At 37.2% G+C, this 27382-nt stretch overlaps 1 protein-coding gene across 1 annotated transcript in view; it reads left to right on the forward strand.

Moving 5' to 3' along the window:
- The window catches only part of LOC108701442 (inactive phospholipase C-like protein 1), a 122894-nt gene extending 103663 nt beyond the window's left edge, over positions 1 to 19231 (forward strand). The window contains exon 6 of the mRNA XM_018236141.2: positions 18399 to 19231. Coding sequence (XP_018091630.1) covers positions 18399 to 18581 — 183 coding nt within the window. The 3' untranslated portion in view covers positions 18582 to 19231. The remainder of the gene's footprint in view (positions 1 to 18398) is intronic.
- The last annotated feature ends 8151 nt before the right edge of the window (positions 19232 to 27382 follow it).

The following is a 27382-nucleotide window of genomic DNA, read 5'->3' on the forward strand; positions in this document are numbered from 1 at the left end:
AGAAGCGAATGTATCTAGTCTGGTTCATTAGCATAAGAATATTGTTGGCCCAGAGGCAGATGACCACGTTCAGCTACAATTCAGCAGTGGTGGGCCAAGCCGGTCAGGCAGCCTAGTCAAACCAGCTGGCCAGCTCGCAATCCCCACCTCATGCACATGCGCATGCACGTTTGGCCGACTCGCATACACAAAATCGATCACATGCACTGACAACTTGGCGGCACACAGTGGGGCAGAGAATAAGCAGCAAATGGTGAGAAGACAAGGCCCCGAACAGGGGTAGGTGGCAGAAGAGGTACATGCCTGGTACCCCCCTACCACCTGCCTCTTCTGCCTACTCCTAGTTCCAGGCCTGCACTTCAATTAGTGTTGGGCAGAGGGTGGATTTTTCTTTTTTACTTCCACTTCAGGAGGGAATGGATGGTGCTGGGAATTATGCTGTAGTAAATGAGAGGCCCCAAGGGTATTGAGACCTTAAGGGTATTGAGACCCTTGGTGAAGATGGTAAACAGGAACCCCTTGAATAAGGTGTAGTCAGGACAGTGTAGGTCCTTGTAATTGCACTTTCTAGGAAAGTGAGGCAGATAGAACTGGTTAGCAAGAGCAGCCTGTGCTTCAACTAGGATGGATAGCAAGGAGGTAGCTCTCCCCTCAGGGTAGACTGGCCTGTAGTTTAGAGATCACAAACTAATAGGGATTTATGTTATGCGTATTCCCTGATACAATGTGTGACGATCCAGGTTATTGTCCAGAGATCCCGAGGGTGCATCTAGAAACCTGTAAGCTGTCTTCACAGGGATATGGTGCTGCCTCTGAATTGCTGTGCTGTGCCTGATACACATTTAATACTGCCTCAAAGGATCACATAACCCTGTGGATGTTGAATAAACTTTTCTTTGTTTTGTTGGCACCCTCTGTCTTCATTTTTTGGAATAACAGGGAGAGAGCATGCTTGACAAAGGGGTACAACTCCGAAACATTGTATTATCTGCAAATAAACACGCAAGGGTTTGTCCCTGCTTGCACCAGCCTTTGAGTGCCAGTGATTGTTTTTCTGATTTGGAGGGTGCTGATCCCTCCATCACCGTGCACCAGGCGTCCATTACAGAAGGCCAGGGTGTGCAAGCAGTGCCTCTTATCCTGATCTAGTGTGTGAAGGCAATTATTGAGCTGAAAAAGAGGTTACATGTACTTTTATAAACTCACAGATTCTTGTGTGGCGTGCCAGTGCTCCCATCCGGCTTATTCTCATGAATAATGAACAAGTGCATGCATGGATGTTAGTGAACACTGAAACTACCGCCAGCCTTGAGGCAACAGTATTGCTCTACTAACCTACTAGCACTAAGTAAATAGTACACTAGCACTGATATTAACACTGAATGCATCAGCACCCCAGAAGTGACCAAATCCACACTCTCCCACAACTTTCATACAAATCTAAACCTTATGGTCCAAAACTATTTTTAATTGTCCCAAAGCAAGTTTATGTCTCTTTGTGCATTATATGAATCAGTACAGTTGCCATAGTACTTCAAGCTGTCTTATTCCTTGAGGCCCAAAAGTGTGGTGCTCATAATGTCCAGCAAATATTGCTATGTGCTTATGGCACCGGATTTCATAGCATGAGTTTACAAATAATTGACATGTTTTATACTTCTAAATGGCTACGTGATTTTCTTTCAAATCCCCTATTATTTCATTGACAATATCATACAGTCTGATACTCTTCACCTCAAGCTGAATTCAGTATTAGAAACACATCAAGTACAGAGACTGAAGAGCATTATTTTACAAAGCAGCTTAACTGCTGATTGGATTATAGATCTGAGAAAGTGCTCCACCAGGCAGTGTAATTAATTATTGTAATTCATTGGGTAAAGGAGATCTGATTGGTTCTGAGAAAGTGTGTCTAAATGCATTGCTACATAGAGAGACTGGAAAAGAGACACAAATTAGCTAAAGTTCTAACGTTTAACTCATTCTAAGGTCAGGGTTGCAGAGTAGCATTTTGTTTACTGTAAATATTAGTGGTGCCACCACAGCAGATCAAAATTTTTTTTTTTTTTATTATTTTCTAGGACTTAAAAACAAACATTAAATGTCTAGTATGTTAATTCCCACTATTTCTTCACAACCATCACAGCACACTGTTATCTGGAAAATCAGAATAGAGAGATATTTTTAAAAAAAAATCAATTCTTCATTCTTTATGGATCTGTTTTTTCTCTGTAAAAATTAGACAGCACCTTGCCCTTGATGATAACTTAAATTTATATTTATATAACTATATTTCATCTTCCTTCTGTGGGTTAAAAGTGTGTGAGATACTCGGAGGGGCATCTTCCTATTAAGAACAGATTTATCTTTATTGACATGTCATATAAGCACTTGTTTTGCACAGATGAAATGTGCCTCACTGTGTGGTTATTAAGATATATGAACATTATCCAAAGTGAACATGATTAATTACAGCAATCAATATGCCTCTGTCCAGTTACATTGCAGATGATTATCCCCTGTAATTAATCAGCAAGAAATACTGTCTATATAACATTAGACTAGATGAATCTAGTATTGCCTAGCTTGATATTTCTGTGCCTGTGACAGCAGATCTTGCCCTGTCTGCCGAAATAATTACATTGTGTTGAAAATGTAAAAATATGAAAACATTAATTTTCAAGTTTATACAGCCCAATTGCTGCAAGCTTTTTTTTCATAGTCATGCTTTCCTGCTGGAGGGACCATGCAACCCTGCCAAATCAAGGCATTCCATAAACACTTATAATAAAACCACTTGCTCCAACACAAAGAACAATCAGCTGCACTAACACAAAGCCTTGTAGTCAAGAAGCCAAAAGTTAGCTCATCATCACCCTTGTTGTTTCTAGTGAGAAAACAAGGACATATAGTAGGGAAACATTAGGCCTTTTTCATATAATTGAAACCCAAGTAAACACATTACTACACCCTTGAAAAGAAGGGTGCACCTGGGTCATACCATTTTCTTCTACGACAACCGGTTTTAGAAGTTCACCAGATACACACACATAAATGGAAGTGCAGTGCACAAAATACATTTAAGTAAAAGACTAAAAAATGTGTATTCTTATTTTTTTCCATTTCCAGTGTCTAAATCTGAAGAATACTGGTCTATTGCTCAGATAGCCTTACTTACTGTATCTAGCCATGACATGGTACGTCTCAGCCAATTAAATAATTACACAATAGAGGAAAAAGGAGAAGTAATTAATAACAGTCAACAAACATTTATCACAACAAATAAAGAAACGGAGTGTACACAGAAAAGGGAAGTGAGCACTGCTGCATTAGTACTATGTTGCTATTTGTGGAGTACAGCAAACAATTGCAGTTGAGTTGATTGGCCAAATAGCAAAACAAAAAGTACCACCTGTAACTAGAATAAGTACCTTTTTGTATAAGTAGTTAGGCTAAGTAGACCAAATGTTGTGATGGCAAATTCATGTAATGTCTTTACAATGTGTTTAGGTTTCTTCAGGCAGCTTTTTATTTATGAATGGTGGGTTGGGGAAGACATGTAGACTCTCTCTTACTCCCCATACCTCCCCTGCACCTCACGTGGGCTTTTTAGAGAGATATGTAGAGCACAGATATACCCTGGACACAGATGCTTCTGGAATGAGCACTAGGAGGCATGCTTTTGCAACCTCTTAATGCTCTTACACTTGAATCCAGCAGTTCAAGGTTAGTCAAAGAGGGAGCACTCCCTGATCCTGGTTAACACGTGGTTAACACGCTTGATGCGTTTCGTGGTCACAGACACTTTTTCAGCACAATAATAAATAATAAAGTGCTTTTAGCCTATTTATTAAGTTTTGTGCAGTTTTTATTTCTTCAAGGTTGCTTAAAGGGCATGTAAAGGCAAAAAAAACCCAATTTTTACTTTCTTCAATGAAAAAGAAATCTATCTCCAGAAACCTGACTGTATGCAGTGAAATTCTCCCTTCATTTACTGCTGTGGATAGGAATTGTCAGACGGTCCCTAACTGCTGGGCAGGGAAACAATCATACCTATGAACAGCAGGGGCAGCCCTGACTTACTTCCCAACCATGCAGAACTCAAGCAGCTTTGTTTTTTTCCCTGTAGAGCAGTCGGCAACTGTGTAGAGATTTGTATTGGATTTTATTTTTGGCTTTACATCCCCTTTAGGGCAGAGACACACGCCCAGATTCAGGGAGATTTAGTCGGTGATAAATTGCCTCTTCTTCGGGGCAACTAATGAACTTGGGGACGACCCTGAACTGCCTCCTGTTGGCTAGAATCTAAATCGCTGGCGGGATGGCACCCAGAGTGCTTCATTTCTGAAGTCGCCCAAAGTTTCATTGTGAGGCAACTTCGGGCGACTACTGAAAACTAAGCGCACTGATTGCCATAGCGCCAGCGATTTACATTATAAGGCAGTTTGGGGATATTATTCGCCCCAAAGAAGATGAGATTTGTCGCTGGCAGATATTATTTGACTTATGATGTTTTGAAAATTGATGATGATCATTAAGCAAGCCAGACCACACTGAGCATGTGCACAGTCTTGGTCTTGCAAAGATGTTTAACAAAGTTACAAGATGGTGACCCCCTGTGGCCAACTTTGAAGCATAAATTATTTGTTTGTGGTGCAGTAAGTTCATGTTTAGTATACAAAATACAGCATTTCTAGCCTTATTCTATTTTAGACTTTACTTCCCCTTTAAATTGTGTTCCTAGTCATTTGCTGAATACATAAGAAAGACTAAATCAATAAACCTACCAGCAAAAACATCTTACTTGTGTATGCCACAGCTTGCACCTGATTTATCAATATGGGTGCAACTTAATATTTGCATAGGAAGAAAAAGTGTATTTGGGTTTTGTTAGTCAGAGTGGGTATGCAGTAAGACCTCTTCAAGGCATGCTAAAGAAGTGGTTCACCTTTAAGTTAACTTTTAGTATGTTATAAAATGACTAATTCCAAGCAGCTTTTCAATTGGCCTTCATTTTTTTTTTATAGTTTTTGAATTATTTGCCTTCTTCTTTTGACTTTCCAGCTGTCAAATGGGGTTCACTGACCATCTACAAAACAAATGTTCTGTAAGGCTACACATTTATTGTTATTGCTGCTTTTTATTACTCATCTATTCTGGCCCTCTCCTATTCATATTTCAGTGTCTTATTCAAGTCGATGCATGGTTGCTAGGGTAAATTGGACCCTAGGTTGCGGAAATTGCAAAATGGAGAGCTGCTGAATAAAAAGCTAAATAACTTAAAAAAACACTAATGATAAAAAATGAAAACCAGTTGCAAATTTTCTCCATCAATCTCTACGTCATACTAAAAGTTAATGGAAAGGTAATCAACCCATTTAATTTCAGGTCTCCCTTACATTCATGTGCCCTGTATTTTGCATCGAGTACCTAGCACCGCAGAAAGAAGCAAGCAACCAACATATACTGTACCTTACTCATTTACTTACAGAAGTTGAGGTTAGATTTATTTTAGTAAACAGGTGTTTCCCACAATTTCCTGGGAGTTAACAGTCTTGCTATTTTTAGAGTTTGTTATTGTATAGAAAATATAAGATTTATCAAACGCTGCAAACATTTCTCAACCTCTTTCAATTTTTCTTGCTAGGGGGAAAAACATTTATACTGTCATGGGTTTTCTGGCAGGCATGACATTTTAATTTTGTATGCATTTACTATTATTGACGACAATTTGCTTCTCACATAAAAAGACATTTTTCTTGCCAAGCATGAAATTGCCATCGTTATCCTTTGTAAGAAACAGGCAGAGGAATGAAAGCTTGATAGGCAAGACACTATAGTGGCTGTAGATTTTCCCTTTCCAGGGGCACGTGAGTAATGTTCCTTCTAAGGGTGGATGCCACAAAAATATATATACGTTTAGCGGTGTCTCTGGGGTCCTTCCTGCCCCGAAGCGGCCTTTCTGATGCTGTCCCCCTCACTTACAGTTTTGAGCCCAAGAAGGGACATCAACGCTAGCGTTCTCTGCACTAGCAGAGCCAAAATTCTGATGTAAAAATCAGAATTTTGGCTCTTAAAGTTACCAGGAGTGGCTTTTTGCTGCCCCTGGTAACTTGCGGGCTGCTGCCACCTGAGGCAAGTGTCACAACTTGCCTCATGCCAGCAGTGCCCCTGTATAGTTCCCTTATTATCTATTTTGCTAATATTATAAGGGATTAAAATTTCCAACAGTTGGAATTTTTGATACATATCATTTGACATCAGGGTCGGACTGGGGTGTGCGAACTCCACCGTAGCTACTACCCCAGGGGCCCCCACACCTCCCCTGGGGCGCACACAGCACGCCCTCTCAACCAGCCAGCCCCTTCCCCCCCTGCATGCACCTTATATTTACTTTTCCTGAGATTGAGGGAGGGAGGGCAGCAGGAGTGCAATGGGGGACAGCAGGCAGGGATCGGGTCCGGGTTTGCAGGGCCAACCATTTTTTTTATTAAATAATTCAACTTTGCAGGGAGCCATAGGACTTTAAAGGGGCAGCACAACCCTTTATTTAACTTGTTGAAATAGGGGTTTTTTTTGGTTATTATAACTATTTAGCTGTTGATTTGCTACAGTGAAAATGAAAATATCTGTGCAGCAGCCAGTCGCTTTAAGGATTAGGAGGTCTGAATTTTTTTTTTCATCCGTGGCGTTTACTTAAAACCATTTTAAAAGAAGTTAATCACATGATCACAAGAATTGAATTATTTTTCATGCACTAAATAGTTTGACATTTTAAAGGGACTAGGGAACCAAGGTGGGGCACTTCTAAAATGTGAACCTGCTCACAGGTATCAATGATCACCGTACTAAACTCATTGGGACAATTAAGTCTCGCTTGTTGCAAATTATACAATCCAATTACGCATCATTAGCATGTTGTTAAATATGTTTTTTTTACGTTATTTTATGAAAAGCTCTTTTGAAGTTTTTAAAGCATAAGGCAAAATCCATTGTACTAAATGGCAAGTTATCAACATGAATTTTCTTGAAGGCCGTTTAGAGCCACTACATGATACATTATGCACTGAAGCAGTCAGTTTCACTTAGAGGGAATCGTGAAATCACACCAGACGAATGTGAACGTCTGTATAGTTGCAAGGCTAAAAACACAATTTAGTTATTTTATTAAAATTGCATTTTTTCAGCAAATCGGGAATCCATGGAGAACAATGCAGTCTGACCTGCTGCAGACTCCATATAATTTCTAATCCTGAATAATGAAATATAGAAGACTCTATACAGTGTCTAATGAGCAAGCTGCTGTGCCCCACTGATGAGACTAATGCCACATGTAATTTAAGGCTGGTGCTCTGAAGAATCACAGATGGCACTTTGATTTGTTATTAAATGCTTGTATGTTTACAGGAGGATAATGGCTTTGGAAGCATTACATGTACCAGAGTCCAACCCATTTTGTGTCCCAATTAAAATAACATCACAATGAAATCCTGAAAACAGACACATGCTAAGGGTATTTATACAGTGCTGAATCCTATGTAAGAAATGCTGTAATGTTTACAGGTTGGTATATATGAAGTCACTTACTTGACTGAATTTACTTTAGCTAGCTAGCGGCTGCACACTCTGTTTGACGATTGCAGACAACAGGAGGGAATCAATTTCCCTTGTGCCACAAAATGTCATGGTTTTGTTATCTTAAATGATCTGAGCCCAGACCAGTGTGAAAGCATTACACTGGGAGCTCTTTGCCTGTATATAAAGCATATGGAACTCTTACAATGTACTGCCTCAGAAAAGCACTGAATGAGTAGAAAGAGTGGAACTGCATAACCATAACAGTACATTCTTTAACAATGGTGTATCTAGCTTATCAGCCTCAGCCTATTGAAAGTTTAGGCTTTAAAACCAAGGGGGTATTTAATAAACTACAAATGCAAAAATCATGAAAAATTTGTGGTTTTGTTTTAATAAAATCGGAATTTTAAAAAATCCCGAATTTTTCAGAATTTATTAAACCTCGACGATGGAAAAGTCAGAATGTGAAAATCCGGCATCTCAGACCTGTTAAGGTTGCATATAAGTCAATGGGAGAAGTCCCAATGATTTTTTGATGTGCACTGTGTTTCGTGCAATACCCTGAAGTTTTCAGGTTTAATGTTCCGACAAAATCTTGAAAATCAGATGGAAAAATCTGAAAAAAATGTGAAAATCTGATTTTTCCCGCAGAGAAAATTTAATAATAAATAAGCGTAAAAAAACCAGAGCGGATTTGAAAATATTGAGATAAATTAGGACTTTGATAAATAATCCCCCAAGAGATAAATAGTCAAAGCAAGGCGAGAAATTTCAGATTCAGTCATATTGGGGTTGTATACAATTTAAAATTAAAAAATGTTCACAGTTTTTTACAAACACTAACTTTCATCGGGTTGCCTGTAAACTGATAATAGACAACACATTCAGGAACTACACTGGAAGGGGTTCCTAGGAATTGTCGTCCCTTGACTGAAAGAGTATTGCAGATGCCTATCCCTGGTAGAATGTACAAGTTTGGACATCCATGGGGAAATTAAATATTTAGTTAATTTTGTAAGCAAAAAGTCATAAATAACTATGTCAGAAATCAGCGTGTTCATATTAATTACAATAACATTACTTTGCATTACTTTTGCATGACATAATGTCAGACACTTAAAAACACATGAGCAAAGAATATAATAATTGTGCAAAGTCTGAAAATCCTTCTATTTGTCCAGTGATAAACAGGAGTTGTCTCCTGTTGACATTTGCAAAGCGTAATAAAATATTTGACACCATTGCAAAAGACTTCCAACTAGCAATTTTCACTGTAATTTCATCAAGAAATAACAGTTAAAGAGAACTGTGGAAGTCAAGGCAAGATCTAAAAGACCAAGATATTTTTTAAAAATAACTGCTTGTATGCTGGCCAGAAAGGCAAAGGCAAACCATCATATGACTGCAAATGAACTGCAGGAAGGTTTGGCTGTCACAGGAGAAGTGTTGTGCAAATATAGTCAGGGATGCGTGGTTTAACTGAAACCCACAGTGACCCGTAGGTTGACCACCTGTTGGGTTGGTCGCGGTTGAAATTTGGCCAACCCTTGCAGGTTAGATTGGGTGCAGGTCAGACTGATAGTCTGACACTCCTGCTCTGCTCCCAAAGATTTTCTGTCTTGGAATCAGAGGCACGCACAGTAGGAGTGAGAAGATGTGCGTTAGGAAGAGACACGAGATGGAAGCATTTCCTGCATCCTCATCACAAACAGGGGAATTGAACTCTTCCACCAGTGGATTGTTTGGAGAGAAAAGGAGCAGGGTGAAAGAGCAATTCCACTTGACCTTATTACTTCCTATGGTGTCTTGTCCTATAAAATTGAAGTACTGTTGGATTCTTGAATGCAAACGAATATCGCTTTCTGATCCTGGCAAAAACTGCCTATATTAAATGAATTTTCAAGCAGCGGGATCTATTACAGTAAATACTTCTATGAGTAAAATACAAGTGTGTGTTATTATTTTTACAATCAGCTCAGTGACCATTTAAGACTATTTTTACATGGCACCTGGGGCCTGCTGGGTGCCATTTGTATGGTCCCGAAGTAAGGCTTTGTTCTGCAGACCTTAAGATTCTAAATATAACATGATTAAACTCCCACTTCACTAGAAATTGTAAAGATTTATCTTAAGCCCTTTAATCCATGTTTAGTCAAAGCTAGCTTCTTGCATAGAGCACAAAATTGTGCATGACAGATGGAATGCCTGTACTGAACTGAATAGTTCATTAAACCTGGAAATAATCATTTGAATTTGCTTGTAAAACTATTTCTCTCAGACGTCTTTCAGATCTTGTATTTACCTAAAAAAAATCTATTCGGTGATGCTCAACCACAGATTTTTTCACTACTTAGGAAACATGTGTATGCCGTGACACAACTTGCAAGCCATTGCTTCTATAGTTTCATTAAAGGACAACTATACCTCCAAAATGAATACTTGAGCAACAGTTTTTAGCAAATTAAGTGACATATTAAATAATTATCAAACTGGAATATATATTTAAGTAAATATTGTCCTTTTACATATCTTGCTTTGAACCCCCATTTCGTGATGGTCTGTGTGCTGCCTCAGAGATCACCTGACCAGAAATACTGCAAAACTCTGTCTGTTAATTGGCTCATGTGACCTAAAATGTATCGTTTGTTTGGTATGTTTGTGTGCACAATGAATCATATGATCCCAGGGGGCGGCCCTTGTTTTTTCAAATGTTTTCAAATGTTTTTTCTATTTATGATTACCCAATGGCACATACTATCAAAAAGTATATTATTATGAAAATGGCTTATTTACATAAAGCAGGGTTTTACACATGAGCTGTTTTATGCAATATATTTTTAGAGAGACCTACATTGTTTTAGGGGTAAAGTTTTCCTTTAAGCATTTAACATGTAGGGAAATCATGCGGTCACCAGACATCATAGCAAATATATTGTTCATGCTGATTCAGCACAGACCACCAGAAACACAAATGTTTTTGTACCCAGGGCCGGACCCGCCTCCCGCACCACTCTAGCGAGAGCAGGCGCGTTGGCGCTCTACGGAGCAGTGCTCCTCAGCAAGCAGCTCAGCGGCATGCCTCCCCTACCAACTTGCCACCCTAGGCCCGGGCCTTTATGTCCTCGCCACAAATCCGGGCCTGTTTTTTAGCTACTAATTCTTTTAAATATAGGCCAGTTGGCACTTTTTATAAATGGGTTAATGGTCCATGAATTCATCATTTTCTTTTATATGTTGAGCTGTCCTGTCCGAACTCCACACACGATTTCCGTGTTAATCCCCCTTTTCTCTTCCGAAATATTGTGCAGATATCTCAGTAAACATAGAAGAAGCATATATGCTTATTGTGGGTGCCATCTGATTTTTTGTTCTATATGGCAAGCAGAGAAACAGGGCACTCAAATAGGGCACTACATATGTGATTAAAGGAAAAGGAAAGGTGAAATCACACTGGTGGGTGCCAAAGTTAAAATGATTCAGACCTAATAAAAGGGGAAATTATGTAACTATTTAATTATTTATTTAATTAACTACATCTCTCGATCCCCTTATGATGTGTCTACAAATAGGCTTTATATAGTTATGAAAAATGATGAAATCATCATTTGTAGGCATAATGGCCCTTTAAAGATTAAATTACACCTTAAAAATCGCTGTTTTTTGTGTTATTGTTTTTTTTAACTTGAGGAACAATACTTTTCACGTTATTCAGTTCCAGATTTCCCCAAACTTTCAATAACGTGTTAATTTCTTTTTAAACCTAATCTGACCCAATATCTGATATCACAGATGAGGTAATTCCAGACTTTAGGAGAGCAGTAGTCCTGTGTAAGAAGGTGAGAAAGTCATGTTTGCTGGGGGAAATAATTGGATAGCCAATGCAGGGAATGGAAGACAAGGACAGTGCTTGTAGACAAGGACAGGTGTCTGGCTACGGGAATTACTTTTCCTAAAGGGAAAACTTATACTTTCAAAGTTGGGTGCACTTGGTGCAGTTGGTCTTGTCTGTTACCAAATGAGATTTTTATTGGGTGGACATTGTCATATTTGAAGCATTCCATCAATGTTATTCCTTAGGGAGCTGACATAAGCTTTTAACAGGCTTCCTGCAGTAACTGTGAACAAAGTGAGAAGATATGTGTGGGTGGTAATCTGCACTTTCTTATTATAATTAATAATTGTTAATTGTAAGTGAATAAAATGCAGCCGTTCTGGCAAAGTTGGTTTTTGGTGTCCAAGATGTTAAATCTGTGAGTGGATAACTTCACGGCTCAGAGAATATATATTTAATGATAGCAGATTATTACATGTCCTGAAACAACCTTTTTCCTTAGAGATCCCTTCATTTGCCGGCTTCATAAGTCAGTCTTCCAGGCAAGGGGTCCTAAGTTGATTAGCCTTGTGATGGCTTATGCCCAGAAGATATGTAAATTCTGCAACAGAGCATGAGAGCCGAGATTTCTCAGAAGAGTGAGGTGCACATTAGTACATTTGTCACTGTGTGTTTATTTGACACAGTCCCAGAGAGAGTGTTACACTGTGTTTTGCATTTTATAAATACATTGCCGAACCATCTTTTCCATTACATTGTTTATCTTTAAAAGGACACTGTAACCGAAATAAAATGGGTTGTCATTGCAATAAGTAATGGCTAATAATCAGTAATGGAAAAAAGGAGCATTTTAATTTTTAGAAAGTTCTTGGTATTTAAATCTGCCTACTTAGGAAAGTGCATTTCTGAGGACATACAAGGCCACCTACATTGTTCACGATATAATAGAAAATGAGTCATGGTCAAAATAAAAAATATAGTTAACCAAAAATGTAATCTATAAAGGCTGGAGCGAGCAGAACCGAACAAAACTTCCTGTTTTGTAGCTCTCTAACTCTGAATTAGTCAGCGACTTGAAAGGAGAACTAAAGCTTAACTAAAGAAGTAGGCTAAATATGTTGCACATTATGTTTTGGGCTTCTGTACCAGCCCAAGTCAACCACAACCCTTTAGCAGTAAAGATCTGTGTCTCCAAAGATGACACCGTAGCTCTCCATCTTCTTTTCTACTGATTCACTGCACATGCTCTGTGCTGCTGTCACTTACTGAATTTAGGGACCCACTCACAATATACAGTACACATAGAATAGAAATGTCACAATATAAGGCTGATTAGTAATTAATACAGATAATTACTACATGGCAGCACAGAAACCAGTGGGAATAGTATGAGAATTTAATAATCATCCCTGTAGCATCAGCTTATATTACAGACAAACCTCATTTTCTGTTTAATAATTCGCAAAAACTCCTAAGCTTAGCTTCTCAACAGCTGCTCATAACACACTGAGCACGTGAGTGTCGCAACATTTTCCCCTGTGACAAGTTTGACAACTTTAGGCTGGTTCAATAAGTTCAATATATAAAATATGACATTTTTAGCAATATTCATTTTTAGGCTTTAGTTCTCCTTTAAGGGGGGCTTTATGGGACATAACTGTTCAGTGAGTTTGCAATTGATCCTTAGCATGCAGCTCAGATTCAAAAGCAAATGGTTATGACCCATGTGGCCCCCCTCAAGTCAGTGATTGGTTACTGCCTGGTAACCAATCAGTGGAAACTAAGAGAGCCGCAAAGCAGGAAGTACTGTTCTGGCTATTATGTTAGTCTTCCAGTCACTCCAGCATTTATAGATGACATTTTTTGCTAACTAACTATAATGAAAACATTTTTTTATTTTGCACAGCCAATTTACACAGTTTTTATTTTTATACTAAACAATTCCTCTTACTGCCTGAGGCTATGAAAATGTTTGAAATAATGCAAGTGGAGGAATTTATGGGGGGGTTTACTTCCTCAATAGTTAATGTCTCATAATACATAAGTGATTCTAAAATGTATTATCGCAAAGGTTACTACCATCAGCACCCTAATTGGTGAAAAAATGTATTGTGCATCAAAAAAAAAACCTGTTGTTGCCCATAAACTTTAATGCATTTGGCTGAATATTTGCCGTTTTGCGGATCTTTAGTGAACTGAAACGGGTCAGATTCACCCATCTCTACTGAGGAAGCTTATAATTTATTTCTTCATAGTATTTGTGAAATAGGAAGGTGACTGGATAAGTTCTCTGCCTGAACTTCGAACAAAGTAGATAACCACATTCTATTAGTTTAGAAGACCCTGACTTTCATCATAAAATTTAAGTTTATATAGATCCTAGGAAAAAGATATCTGTTAGATTTGGTAGCTGGTGCCTGAAACTGTGATTTAGCTCATCTCTGTGTCTAAACTCCATATTGTTTACTGCTGTAAATGTTTGTTTAAACTGCACCTGGAATATCCTGAATTTCAAGGAAAGGGTACAGGTCTCAGGGCTTAAAATAACTTCAGCTGCGTGCAAATTTCTATTTGGGATGCAAATCTGCATTTTTTTTACCATGCAGAGTCCTCATAATTCCAGCATAATTGTGACCACACTTTGACTTGTGTTCACCACACTTGCATCTAATTTGTCTAAACAGATGTGATTGCACGTAGTATGTTTAGAGTGGGCTGTCGTCACTTCTGGAACACAATTGTGATCTGCCTGTTGCTGTCCAGTGGGGCGTAAGCTCCGGGGACAGTTACACACCATTCATCAGAAGAGGCAGGAGGAACACAGTGGCAAACATGTGGAAGCGCAGTAACATGTTAATAAATTGTGTCAATATGTTTAATACCTGCTGTCTAATTATGTTTCTTTCATGATCATTTTGACAACTGTATATTACAAACTTAAGGTTTGGTTTCCAGAATAACAACACAGTTCTAACTAAATTGTTTGCTTTTCAGCAGGAAAAAAATGTATAGGACTATCTAGGACTATCTCCAAGTCTCCAGACACCATCTAGTGGTGATAGGTGTGACCAGGCTCTTTCCTTACATAACTTTAAATATATTTATATAATACATAAGAGCCATGAATATCCTGTAAATGTAAATGATATCTTTATAAACGGTGCTTAGTGATGTCATTGGTTATAATTGGAGCTTAGTTATGTCATTTCTGTCACATGACTCACTGAAACTTGTGTATTTTAATAAATACACCCTGTTGCAAAATATGAGAATATTAGACATCGGCCTTTGGCCTTGTGCTTTGTTATGGTCATAACTCCTTGGTAACTCACCATAATCTTATATTTTACAATAGGGGGTACTTTATTCAGAATATTAAAACACTATTGAAAAATATTTTAACAAGTAATGTATGCAGGTGAGTATATGAATGTTGTGAAGATTTTGCCACCAATATGGATTCATGCAACTTAGTTACCGTCATGTACTGTTATTATTACAGAGGCCCTATAGGAGATGGCCTTGCCACAATTTGGAGTTTTCTGGTTAACAGGTTTTCAGACAAGGATTTGAATTGAATTGAATACTTTGATAGGTCACATATTAATTTATAACTTCTCAAGTATGGATTAAATAAAGGTGGGGACCCATTTATCAAAGGTTACATTTTATTTGTATGACAGCTTTTTGAAACCACTATTAAACCATGAATGGACGATTGAAACAAGGTTAGGAAATTGAGGGGCTGATTTACTAACATTTGGGTTTCCTGTTTTTTCACAAATCATATTTTTTCTCTATCAGTTTTTTTTAATTTCTCTAAAACGCTAAAAAAGTGAGATTTGTTAAGTGTAAAAATAAAGAAAAACCATACAAAACTTCTCCAAGTAAAAGCAATCGAGGTCCCAGAGAAGTCAACGGGAGCTGCACTGATGCTATTGGACATTTTTTTAGCCATTTGTTTTCATTTAGAGGTTTTAGAGGTATTCATATTTTTTAGTGCATCGTTCAGCATTTTTTCTGTTTGTACTTTTTATATTCAGGTCTTTTAATAACTTTCAGGCATTTGTGATTTTAGAGAAAATCATTTTAATCGTGGTTTCAAAAAGCTCTAATACCACTAAAATTATACCTTTACTAAATGGGCCTCCGGTCTTGGCTTTTATTGCTGTTTGTTTTGTTCGGCCATCTTTTGTCTCCAAGGACAAGGGCACTTTATTTACTTTGAGACGCAGGTTTAAGTGCACCTAAATGCATCAGAAAATTGATTCAATTTTATTCTGCCTGTTTATCTGTGCTTAGTATTTTTTTCGTAGTCAAGTTTTATTGTTTTTTAAATGTAACATTTTCTAAATGTAACAATATTTATTTTCAGAGATGTGTACTGTTTATAAAACAATATAATAGAGGGTTTGCTAAAATGCATTTATTTGCTTTTAAAAGCACATATAAATACAATACATACATTTTGGCATGCTTGTTGAAAGTGTGGTATATTTATTTAAAGAGATTCTGTCATGATTTTATGGTGTCGTTTTTATTTCTAAATTACACTGCAATTAATTCATTTTACCATGTAAAATTTAATTTAATTTAATACACTTAATAAGTGTATTTTTCTTAGTTGTAATATTGTGTATGTGTGTAGGCAGCCATCTCAGGTCATTTTGCCTGGTCATGTACTTTCACATGCACTAGTGATGCACTATGGAACTGCTTTCTGGCAGGCTGTTGTTTCTCCTACTCAATGTAACTGAAGGTGTTGCAATGGGACCTGGATTTTACTATTGAGTACTGTTCTTAGATCTACCAGGGAGCTGCTATCTGGTTACATTCCCATTGTTGCTGGGGGGGGGGGAGGGTGATATCAAGCAAACTTGCAGTAAAGAGTGACTGAATCAGAACACTAGTCACATGACTGGGTACTCCTGGGAAACTGACAATATGTCTAGCCCCATGTCAGATTTCAAAAATTATGTATACATAAATCAGTTTGCTCTTTTGAAAATGGTTTTCAGTGCAGAAGTCTGCTGGAGCAGCACTATTAACTGATGCATTTTGGGGGAATAAAAACGTTTTTCCATGACAGTATCCCTTTAAATACTAGTGGCTTTATTTTCCAGGGCTTTTTGAGCAAGTTATGATTATGGGGCAGATTAAGGGTTCTTATACACATTTAATTCTTTCTATGTTGTTTTGTGTTTTTAGTACACATGTAATGCATTTATATGTGCGTTTAACTGTGTTCTAAACACAACCCTCTCTTCTATTGTCCTTTGAACACATCAAGTGCAAATAAAAGCAGCATATTGCATTAAAAAACAAACCTGTTTTTGCAAGATCAGAGTGAATTAGCAGGAAATCGTGATATGTGAGGGAAACAGATGTTATTGTCATGATCAAGTTTAGGAAAGAGCTCAAACATTGATACATCATTTAAACAACTTTGTTTTCAGCTGACCATAAAAGTAGTAAAATGACAACAAGGATTGGGATTCATCCAAGTGTAGAATTATACAGATATCCAAGTATTCTACTGAAGTATCCCAGCAAATTGTGAATTTTCTGCACCCCTTTAAGTTGTGCCACTTTCCTATGCCAAGTTGGCTTTTTTAAAGATTTTTCCAAGTGCAGCCACACTGGGGCAGTTGCCTACAAAGGAATAATAATATTAACGCTTGTAATTGGGTTTCGCAATGCAGGTTTGGATATTTTAATACATTGCTGTCAATTATGAACTAGCATGTAAAATAAACACAAACCGATTTAAGCAGAGGGGTTGCATTTCAAAATCATACAATATAATATTGATTCAGGATTTACATGGAAAGATGTACCTTCATTTAATAGCGAGTAGTTGCTGCTGTCAACTGTCACTTCGCCTTTCCGTGCCAGCTATTCAAAGTTGTGCCTGCTCCTTTCCCTTTTTGTCATTATTCACTGTTGTACAGAAAGAAGTAAGTCTGTAGTACACATAAATAGTTATAAATGCAAGGAAGGCAAATGTATTGAATAATGACATTTGTTACAGACGATAGCTTTATTTTTTATAATTTTTTGATTACAAAGGTGTCCAACATTATTTTGTACATCAGTGCCAGTACTGGTAATGGGTAAGTTGACTTTATGGGCCTCATTTAGGGGCAGATGTATCAAGGGTCGAATATCGAGGGTTAATTAACCCTCGATATTCGACTGGCGAATTAAAATCCTTCGACTTCGAATATCGAAGGATTTTGATCAATTCCTTATGTACATTCCTTATGTACAAGGAATAATCGTTTGATCGAACGATTAAATCCTTCGATCGAAGGATTATCCTTCCATCATAAAAACTTGGAAAGATTATGGGGACCTTCCCCATAGGCTAACATTGGCCTCGGTAGGTTTTAGGTGGCGAACTAGGGGGTCGAAGAAATTTTTAAAGAGACAGTACTTCGATTATTGAATGGTGGAATAGTCGAACGATTTCGAATTTTTTTTTTAAAGAGACAGTACTTTGATTATTGAATGGTGGAATAGTCGAACGATTTCCAAAAAAAACATTCGAAAATCGAACTATTTTTGCTCTATTCCTTCACTCGAACTTAGTGAATGGGCCCCCTACAAAATGTGTTGCTGAGGTATTGCTGTCTGCTGAGCAAGCTGTAAGTATGTATTCTAAAGAACCTGACTGTAGGGACTATTATGCAAGTGTCTACACAATAGTGTCAAGCTCCAAGCTTCCAGTTAGGCTGAGTCTATACTTTCTTTATGAACACAATCTATGCTGTTTTGGTCATATTTATGCAAAGTAGAATAAGAATATTTAATGCAATAGAAGGTTGATGTTAAACTATTGGAGTTAACATATAAATACATGTCCATGAAATGCTTTGTGTGTGCCCTTCCGGTGGGTACATCTGAATGGTGACTTCTGTTTTACATACTATCCTATGTTTCTAACTAGCTGCCTATTAAGGTGTTTTTGTGCTTCTGTTATATTCAGGGTCAGGGGGACCTGTTGAAGAATGCGAAGACAGAAGCTACAGAGAACATGAAGCAGATACAGCAGGCCTGTGTCTCTAGCGGCCTAAGCAAGGCTTCAAGCACCACAGCTGATGCCAAATCCAAGAGAGGCTTGGCAGCAATAGAGGAGAAGGACACAGGGGAGGAAATTGGCCGACTGTGAAATACACCAATTACAGTGTCAACTGACCTACGAGAGAAGTTTCTAGATTTCTTATAGAGAACAGTACAAAAGAGACATATTACTCACATTTAACATTTGAACTTGACGTCACGTCAGAAATCTATTTTTCATTATACATGTTACAAAAAAATATTCCTGATAAAGGGAAAGGTGGGTCATTCACAGACAGCTTATGTCGTATAGATGTCGTATTCAAATTTACGGATAATATAACACTGAAGGATTAAAAAGGTACCTGTATCATAGTGCTGACACTGTTACGGGTGAACCCTTTAAAACTTTAGTCTCATTTCTAAAAACTTGCGTGACAATTCTTCCTGTTCTTGGATCTTTTGTCAAGACTGTACAAAGCCTTAAAGGGTTCACTGTATATATATGTATATACAGTAATATATATATATATATATCATGAGCATAATACATTTCAGCAAACACTGAAGTAGAAAGTGACGATAGTATGGGAAGGCTTTACATAACCAATGACAGTGTCTGCTGAGCTCTAATGTATATTTGATCCAGATAAAATCTTCTTAGCTGAAATAGTGACAGCTGAAGCAACATTTCGAGTGACTGTTCTTGATTATGTTTATTAAAAAGAAATAATTAAAATAAATAAATGAATACATTTATATACAAAGGTGAGAGTCCGTACTAGTCAACCAAGAACAATCAGGACAGATTTATAAATAATTCAACACAAGTCAAAACACTGCAGGTGTAACACAGCTTTGTACTTAATGCCTGATACCAGACAGCTCTCAGTTAATATCAGTAAATATCAATCCTTTGTAAATCAAAATCTTCCCTGTCCTTTTTTTAACAATCTAGATATTTTTTCCCAAGCTTGTTTTGGCAGGGCTTTTGGGGATTGGTCAAAAATATTTAAAATCTAAGTCTCTGTTGAACCCAATAGCTGGTGTTTTTGGACACCAGGTAAATAAACAGGGCAGAGCTAATAAAGAAAAAAAAATAGGGGTTCTGTACTGCAGTGTTACCGGTCTTTTAATCGTACTTAGTAAGTCAGCATTGCTGAATACATTATGGGGGTAATTTACAATGCAGGGCACAGTGTGCAAAGTAAAAAAAATGCTGTGATCATCAGTCAGCATCAGCAGTCAATCCAAGAGGGCCGGAGGGGGTCGCCCATTCCCCAAAGGCAGGGGATACGACTAGCACTATCTGTGCCTATACAATGAAGCTTACCCTAACTGGTGGTAAAGTAAATGACCCCTTATAGGTCTTAAAGGGGTGGTTTGCCTTTTAAGTTAACTTTTAGCATGTTATAGAATGGCCAAGTCTAGCAAGCTTTTCAATTGGTATTCATTATTTATTTATTTGTATAGTTTTTTAAGTATTTGCCTTTTTCTTCATAATTTTCCAAATGGGGGTCGCTGACCCCATCTAAAAACTAAAAATGCTCTGGAAGGCTACAAAAATATTGTTATTGCTACTTTCTATTAGTCATCTTTCTATTTACACTCTTTCCTATTCATATTCTAATATTTTATTCAAATGAATGCATAGTTTGGACCCCAGCAGCCAGTTTGGTGAAATTGCAAACTGGAGAACTGCTGAATAAAAAGATAAATAACTCAAAAACCAGAGTTAATAAAAATGGAAACCAGTTTCAAATTGGCCAAGAATATCCCTCTCTTTATCATACTAAAAGTTAACTCAAATGTGCACAACCCCTATAATATGCTTTTGTAGGCACTCTTTTTAACTGCTGTTGCTTTGCTCCTGTGGAGAACAGACAGTTTTGAATTTTTCTTTTGCACGTGTTAGTGCTTTCAGCCTAAAAACTGGGTGCATAATTTATGGGGCAGATTTATTAAGGGTCGAATTGAAAATTGAAAATCACATTTTATTTCCGGTCAAAATTCTCAAATTCGAATTATGAACAATCCAAACTTGATTCGAATTTTAATTCAAGTTCGAATTTTAAGATTTATCAAACTGTGCCCCTTTAAAAATTCGATTGTGACTTTTCGTTACCTAAAACCTGCCGAGTTCATGTATAAGTCAATGGGAGAAGTCCAGTGATCAATTTGAAGATGTTACTAGCCTTCCTGACATTCGAGTTTTGTTCGGAGTTTTCAGGTCAGTTATATTGGATCAAGTTTTAGATATTCCATTTTACTATTAAATAACCCCCCAATCGAATTGCAAGTATATTCAAATTTATTAGAGTTAAAAAAATTCACATGAATTCGAAATTCAACTTTTGATAAATGTGCCTCCAAGAGTAAAACAATTGCAGCAGATTGCAGACTGGGGCCCATTCTCCCAAAATGTTTAGACAATACAAAAATGTGATAGGTTTCATATAGATTTTATATTGGCTTGTTGTGGGAATAAGAAAGGGTTTCTTGGAATTGTCCTTGTCTGGGGATCACTATGATTTTGGTTGACTAGGAGACCCTTTGGTACTCTGGCAGGCCTGTACGAACCTGTGCAGCAGCAGAAAAAGCTTAGTTTTGTAGTTTTTAAAGCTGTAAATGCTAAGCTTGTATGCTCCTTTAATGTATGTATATTCATGAATCTTGCCAGTATTACATATAAATACTGTACACAGTGTAGCAAGTAAATGTTTTGTGTAGCTAGATCAGATCCAAATAGGAGATAAATGGTCAAAATGGTGTTTTCTTGTGCTGTTTTGAAGACATAGCAGTTTTTGTGCAGCTGTGCAAGTATTTCAATTATCATTTATTTCACCTGTTAGTTCCCTGTTACATGCTGGTTCTACAAACAATTTGTTCTACTCTCACCCCCTCATTTTATGGTTGTTTCTACACATGCAACTGTTAGACAATATGGAGTCTTTTAAATATGGACTCAAGACTCTAACACTCATTTACCAAGTTCAGTGGAGGGAACAAAGTGTGAAAGACAGGCCCAAACCAGCATGTTATTGCACAGTTGCGCCCTGCACTTTGCTGAATAGCCAAACTGGAGTACAGAGACCTGTGTCTGCTCCATGAACGGCAGCTTTGTATTCATGAGTTAACTGGTGAAGGCACATATGTGTGTTGTCTCCCATTCCCTACCTCTCTCCAAAAAACACACTCTGCATCTCACTCTGAGTTTTTAATCTTGTGCAAGTTGCAGAATGCATATATGCCCCTGTTGTAGAATGCACGTATGCTTTCAGCACTAATGGCCACAATTTGCACCCTTAGTATTTCTGCACTTGCAGCAGGGGCATGAGTAAATTACTTCTTCAGTCTTTGAGAAAGCACCTTTGTAATTAAGTGAGTGAGATCTTCAGGTCCATATTAGATTACTAGTGGTGTCGATATATGGTTATGGGGGGAGAATTGTGCTGTTTAGTGGATCATTCCCTCTGGCAATGGGACAGTCACAGAATTCCCACTTAAAAAAGGATCCATGCTGTTCCGAAACATGTTGTGATCAATAAATATTTTGCAGCAGAGTCTGCGGATTTGTGTGCTCCATCCTATTCTCCATTTTACAGAATGCCACAAACTGGCTTTACACTGGAAAACTGGCATACATATCCAACTCTCCAGAAAAGTCGATGTGTGTAACTGGTGAGATGAGCAAAAACTGTAATATCTTCAAAGAACTCAAAACAAATTTATTTTTACCAAAAGGTTTATCATTTGCAAAGGGTTGATAGATATATATATATATATATATATATATATATATAGTTTTGCTATCTTGCGCACAACAGTGCAACAGAAATAATAATGTATGCTTTATTTAGTTCAATTCTCTTAAACATTTAAACCTCACATATTATAAGGCGGCTCTTTATTTCTGTTAAGAAAGGGGGAGGTACAGTAGTAAGGTTATAAACAAAACCACAATTCATTAGCTCTTTATTACAGAAGCAGTTTTTTTTAAATTCAGTGAAAGAAACAGAAATCATCTTAAATACCTGTACAATATCTATTTGTTTGACTTATGTTGAATGCGGGTGTGTACCTGTCCTTTAAACACCTTGATTGGCCAGAAGCCATTTGTAAATTGTTCTCCTTAACACAAAAGTAACAAATGAAGGGATTATCTGTTGTCTATTTACACATCTCTGTGGCATTAGAATACTGTTTAATGCCATGGTATGCCTTGTAAAATCACATGTTACATGGATGTGTAAAATTCTAACGTAAAAAATGTTACATAAAAACCAGAATTGAGCAGAGCTGCTTTTTATATCACTTTACACCAGAATTCTACATTACCTGCATTAGTTTAATTGACGTGAGTGGGTTATAGCAGATTATGTGGTGTAAAATGATGGCAGGATCAAGAATGACAAACCTTTATAAACCTTTATAAATACACTGATTGGGCCTTTTGAAATGGATTATTTCTGTGATCACGATGCAAGGACACAAATGGAGCTATGAAATGATACCATTCATTTGACACCTTTTTGTTTTTTTTTCGTGTATAAAAATATTTTTCACAATTTTATAAATATGCTCATAATTTGTGAGCCTTCAGTCATCAGCAGTATGGAGATGTAGGAGCAATGCATATACTGCTCATAAGCAAATCATGTCACTCCTCCTCTCCACTCTGACTCCAGGTGCTTTCAACTGCCTGGCACCCATGAGATTGACTGTGACAACATCAACTACAGGTATGGGATCTGTTATCCAGAAACCCAATATCCAGAAAGCTCCAAATTACGTAAAGGCTGTCTCCCATAGACTCTATTTTACCCAAATAATCCAAATTAAAAAAAATGATTTTCGTTTTCTCTGTAATAATAAAACAATCCCTTGGACTTGATCCAAACTGATATATTATCAATCCTTATTGGAAACAAAACCAGCCTATTGGGTTTATTTAATGTTTATATGATTCTCTAGTAGACTTAAGGTATGAAGATTCAAATAACAGAAAGATCCATTATTCAACAACCCCAGGTCCCAAGCAGTCTGGATAACAGATCCCATACCTATAGTAGGATGTTTCTTACTAATTTAAAGAGCATTCCATTCTCTATTGCCCATTTATATATAGGACTGTTGATTGTTTCATGTCTGTCAGCTAAACTTTTCAAAACTGTTTTCTAAACAGTATCTTGTGGATATCACCTGTTCTAGATGTGTATATACTCTATGTATAATAATGAATGGATTTTAGTTTGCCTATCTGAGCTTTATGGCAGGGGAGATCATTCTGCACAAAAACAGTTCCTTTTTAAAATCCCTCTAGATACTGCTAATGGTTAAATCTATTACGCATAGGTCTAGATTTTTAAACGTCCATCTCTTAGGTAGATTGCTGGAGTATTTACTTTACTTTAGTGCTTATTTAATTCTATCATAGCAACAAGGGGACTATAAGGGACATTTACAACCGCATGTGCAATTTAGGATACAATTACCACAGTCTTTTTACCCACAACCCACATTTTCCCCCAGAAATTCCAGCACCAAAATGGGGGACTTGTCAATTTTGCAGACCCGCAACTGCACTTGTGTTCATAAATGCCCCCTTTAGACTTTGAATGCAAACCACAATTCCCACTGTACGTTAAATAGGTAGAAGGGTCCATGTTTGCTGTAGCTAAGCAGTAAAATCGCTTATTTACGGAAGGGCACCGCTTTTATTTTGAAAAAAAGCTACGTTTCTAATTTACAGGTAATAATTGTTTTGAGGAGAATAATGTGCAATCCTTTTGATCTCAAGTAATAATTTAATTGTGTCTGTTAAAATTTTACCTTTGTGTTTTAACCGTGTGTCTGCCAGTGGAGATAGCTGCGCCGTGCAAAGCAGAATCTGCTGACAGTGAACAAATGATATTATGCTTAACCTTGTTTTATCCAGAACACTAACCCTATTTTGCACATTACTGGATAAGTAAAAACATGAAACAATAAAATGAGTGCAGTGTGCTTTATTATTCAACAGCTCGTTTGGTTTGACTGGTTGAGATGTTTCTGTGAATGCAACCCACTAACTGCTGTTGGTCTAGCACCCTTTATACAGCACATTCCTTTCTGCATTGTTATCTAAAGATGTTATATTATTTCCGACAAAATCTGCTCAGTGTGTCGGCATCAAAACTGATGTAGTGTCTTTAGGAGCAAACACAGGAGCCAGCGTAGACCAGGGGATCGTTTATCCACAGGCTGAGAATCAGCCCTTTGTTGCTGTAAAAGAGGTTATCACCTTTAAAGTAACTTTTAGTATGTTAAAATGCCTTACTGTCAGCAACTTTTTAATTGGTCTTTTTATTGTTTTTGAATTATTTGTTTTCTTCTTCTACCTCTTTCTAGCTGTAAGATGGAGTCACTAACCCCAGCAGCCTAAAAACGATTGCTTTGTGAGGCTACAATTTTGTTTTATTGGTTCTCATCTTTCTAATCAGATCGTCCTGATTATATTCCGGTCTTTCATTCAAACCACTGCCTGGTTACTAGAGTAAACTAGACCCTAGCAACTAGTTATCTGCTGCAATTCCACACAAAGCAAAATTATTCAAAAACCACAAGAAAAAATGGAAACCACTGCAAATAATTTTAAAATATATGGGGCATATTTATCAAGGGTCGAAGTTCAAAGTTAAAAAACCTTTGAACTTGAATTCAAAAAGACCAACCGAATAGAGGTCGAAGGTTTTTCGTGGGTCGAAGTAGGCCGAATACGGAATAGCGCCTTCGATCTACTTCGATTCGAAGTTTTTCCCCCAAAAAACGTTGAACTCCACCAATTGCCTCCGTATAGGTTCTAGGAGGTCCCCCCATAGGCTAAAACAGCACTTCGGCAGCTTTTAGGTGGCGAATGGTCGAAGTTTTAAAGAGACAATACATGATAAATTTTGAATTTCAAAGTTTTTTTCAACTTCGAATCGAAGTTGGACTATTCCCTAGTCGAAAATTCACTTCGACCTTTGATAAATCTGCCCCTTAATGTCTATATCGTACTAGAAGTTTAGTAAAAGGTGAACAATCCCCTTTAAACTTTTTGCTACTAGATCATGGGGACAGGTGTTAGGATGGCTACACTGAGTTAGACAAGGGGTTTAATTAGGATCTAAACACAGGACCATCAAAGTCCTGTCAAAGATAAAATGCATGGCAGATGGAACAGTGGAATAGGATGAAGGCAGCCTCATCTATATAAAGAGCAGCAATTAGAAACCACCAGCCATTAAGCTTTGAGTGTGTCAGAAGGTTTTTATTGCTGAGGAGAAGCAATAACTGTATCTTCCCCTCAACAAGATAAACTTCTATTGAAACATTCACAGTCTCCTACTCAACGATTTGCACATCTAACACTTTGAGGCTCATTTACTAAAGGTCGAATTTTAGAGCTTTTCAAAACCACAAAAAAACCTCTTATTTCTCTAAAATCATGATTGTCGTGAAAGTTATTAAAAGATCTGTATAAAAAATGCACGAACAGAAAAAATATACAAATATCTCCAAAACCTCTAAAAATTCGAGTTTTGCGACCAATCAATACTGAAAAAAATATCCAAAAGCCTCTGAAAAGTCTGAATGGTTAAAAAAAGGTCCAATGACTTCTATGGAACCTCAACTACTTTTTACTTCTTTTTTTGTGGTTTTTACACCTAATGAATCTAGAATTCCTAGAGTTTTAGAGAAATGATAAAAAACACAAATCTTATAGAAAAAGAAGATTTGTGAAAAAAAGGAAATCTGAATTTTAGTAAATCGGTTCCTTTATTTCCCATTTTAAAAGGTTGCATTCCCCACTGCTACCATATAAAATATAAAATCATAGTAATAATAGATACTCAATGCCCTTCATTAAGAATATCTAACAAAAAAATAATCATATAAAATCAGTTTATAATGCTTTTGGATTTGGAGCCCAATGTAAAATGAGCTTTCAGGAAAGTCAGCTGTCTTGAGGAATTGTGACAGTCCATGTGAAAAGCAAAGAGAGGATTTCCTTTGTTCCTCACTGTTTTCATTTTATTGCTCATGGCTCTCCATGTACTGATATTCTGGCAATATTCCCAGTAATGGGGCAAGTGAACCAGTGTGCCCTGTTTAATCCATTTTTGAAGGGTATTTTTGGGCCCAGTGAGTAGGCATAAAGTGGTAGGTACAGTGAACCTCTCTGTGTTGCTCTCATTTATCCCAAAAGGATCCTCATCACTTACCACTGTTTCACCTATTCTGGTGCTATGCAGTGGATACAAAACACATTCACATAGGCCACTGTATTTGCTACCATGATTCCCCACAGAAGGATCCAGTTCTAAAGTTACACTTTGTGTGGTTTTGTTTAAACTCTGAACCTCAGAGCTGCGGTGCAGAACAAAAGAATATAAACTATAGAACATGTATAACAGTCATGATTGGATGGCTGCCATACACAGGAGAATAATCGTACAAATCATTATTTTCATTGCGTTATGGAGCTTTACCCTGCTTTGTCCACCTGCTTTTCTTTTGTCTTTAGTGCGGATAATGCAACTCTAGAAACAGACTATTAATATTTAATATCAGGTTGGGTTTTTGGAAATTGTTTGCAGAAAGACACAACTGAAATAAGATGAGTTGGGAGAAAGGGTAACACAAACATAAAAGAGGATGTTCAGGTTTATGTTAACTTATGTTAGTATGTTATAGATAGGGATGCACCAAATCCAGGATTGGTATTCAGCCAGGATTCAGCCGAATCCTTGTGCCTGGCCAAAGCGAATCCTTAAAAATCACGTGACTTTTTTTCACAAAAGTAAAAAATTATCTTAAGTTCATTTTAACTATACTTTTAACAAATGGATTAAATCAAATTTAGTTTGTGTAAAAGCTGCATTCATA

This window comes from Xenopus laevis, chromosome 9_10L (assembly GCF_017654675.1).
Source record: "Xenopus laevis strain J_2021 chromosome 9_10L, Xenopus_laevis_v10.1, whole genome shotgun sequence".
Lineage (NCBI taxonomy): Eukaryota > Metazoa > Chordata > Amphibia > Anura > Pipidae > Xenopus > Xenopus laevis.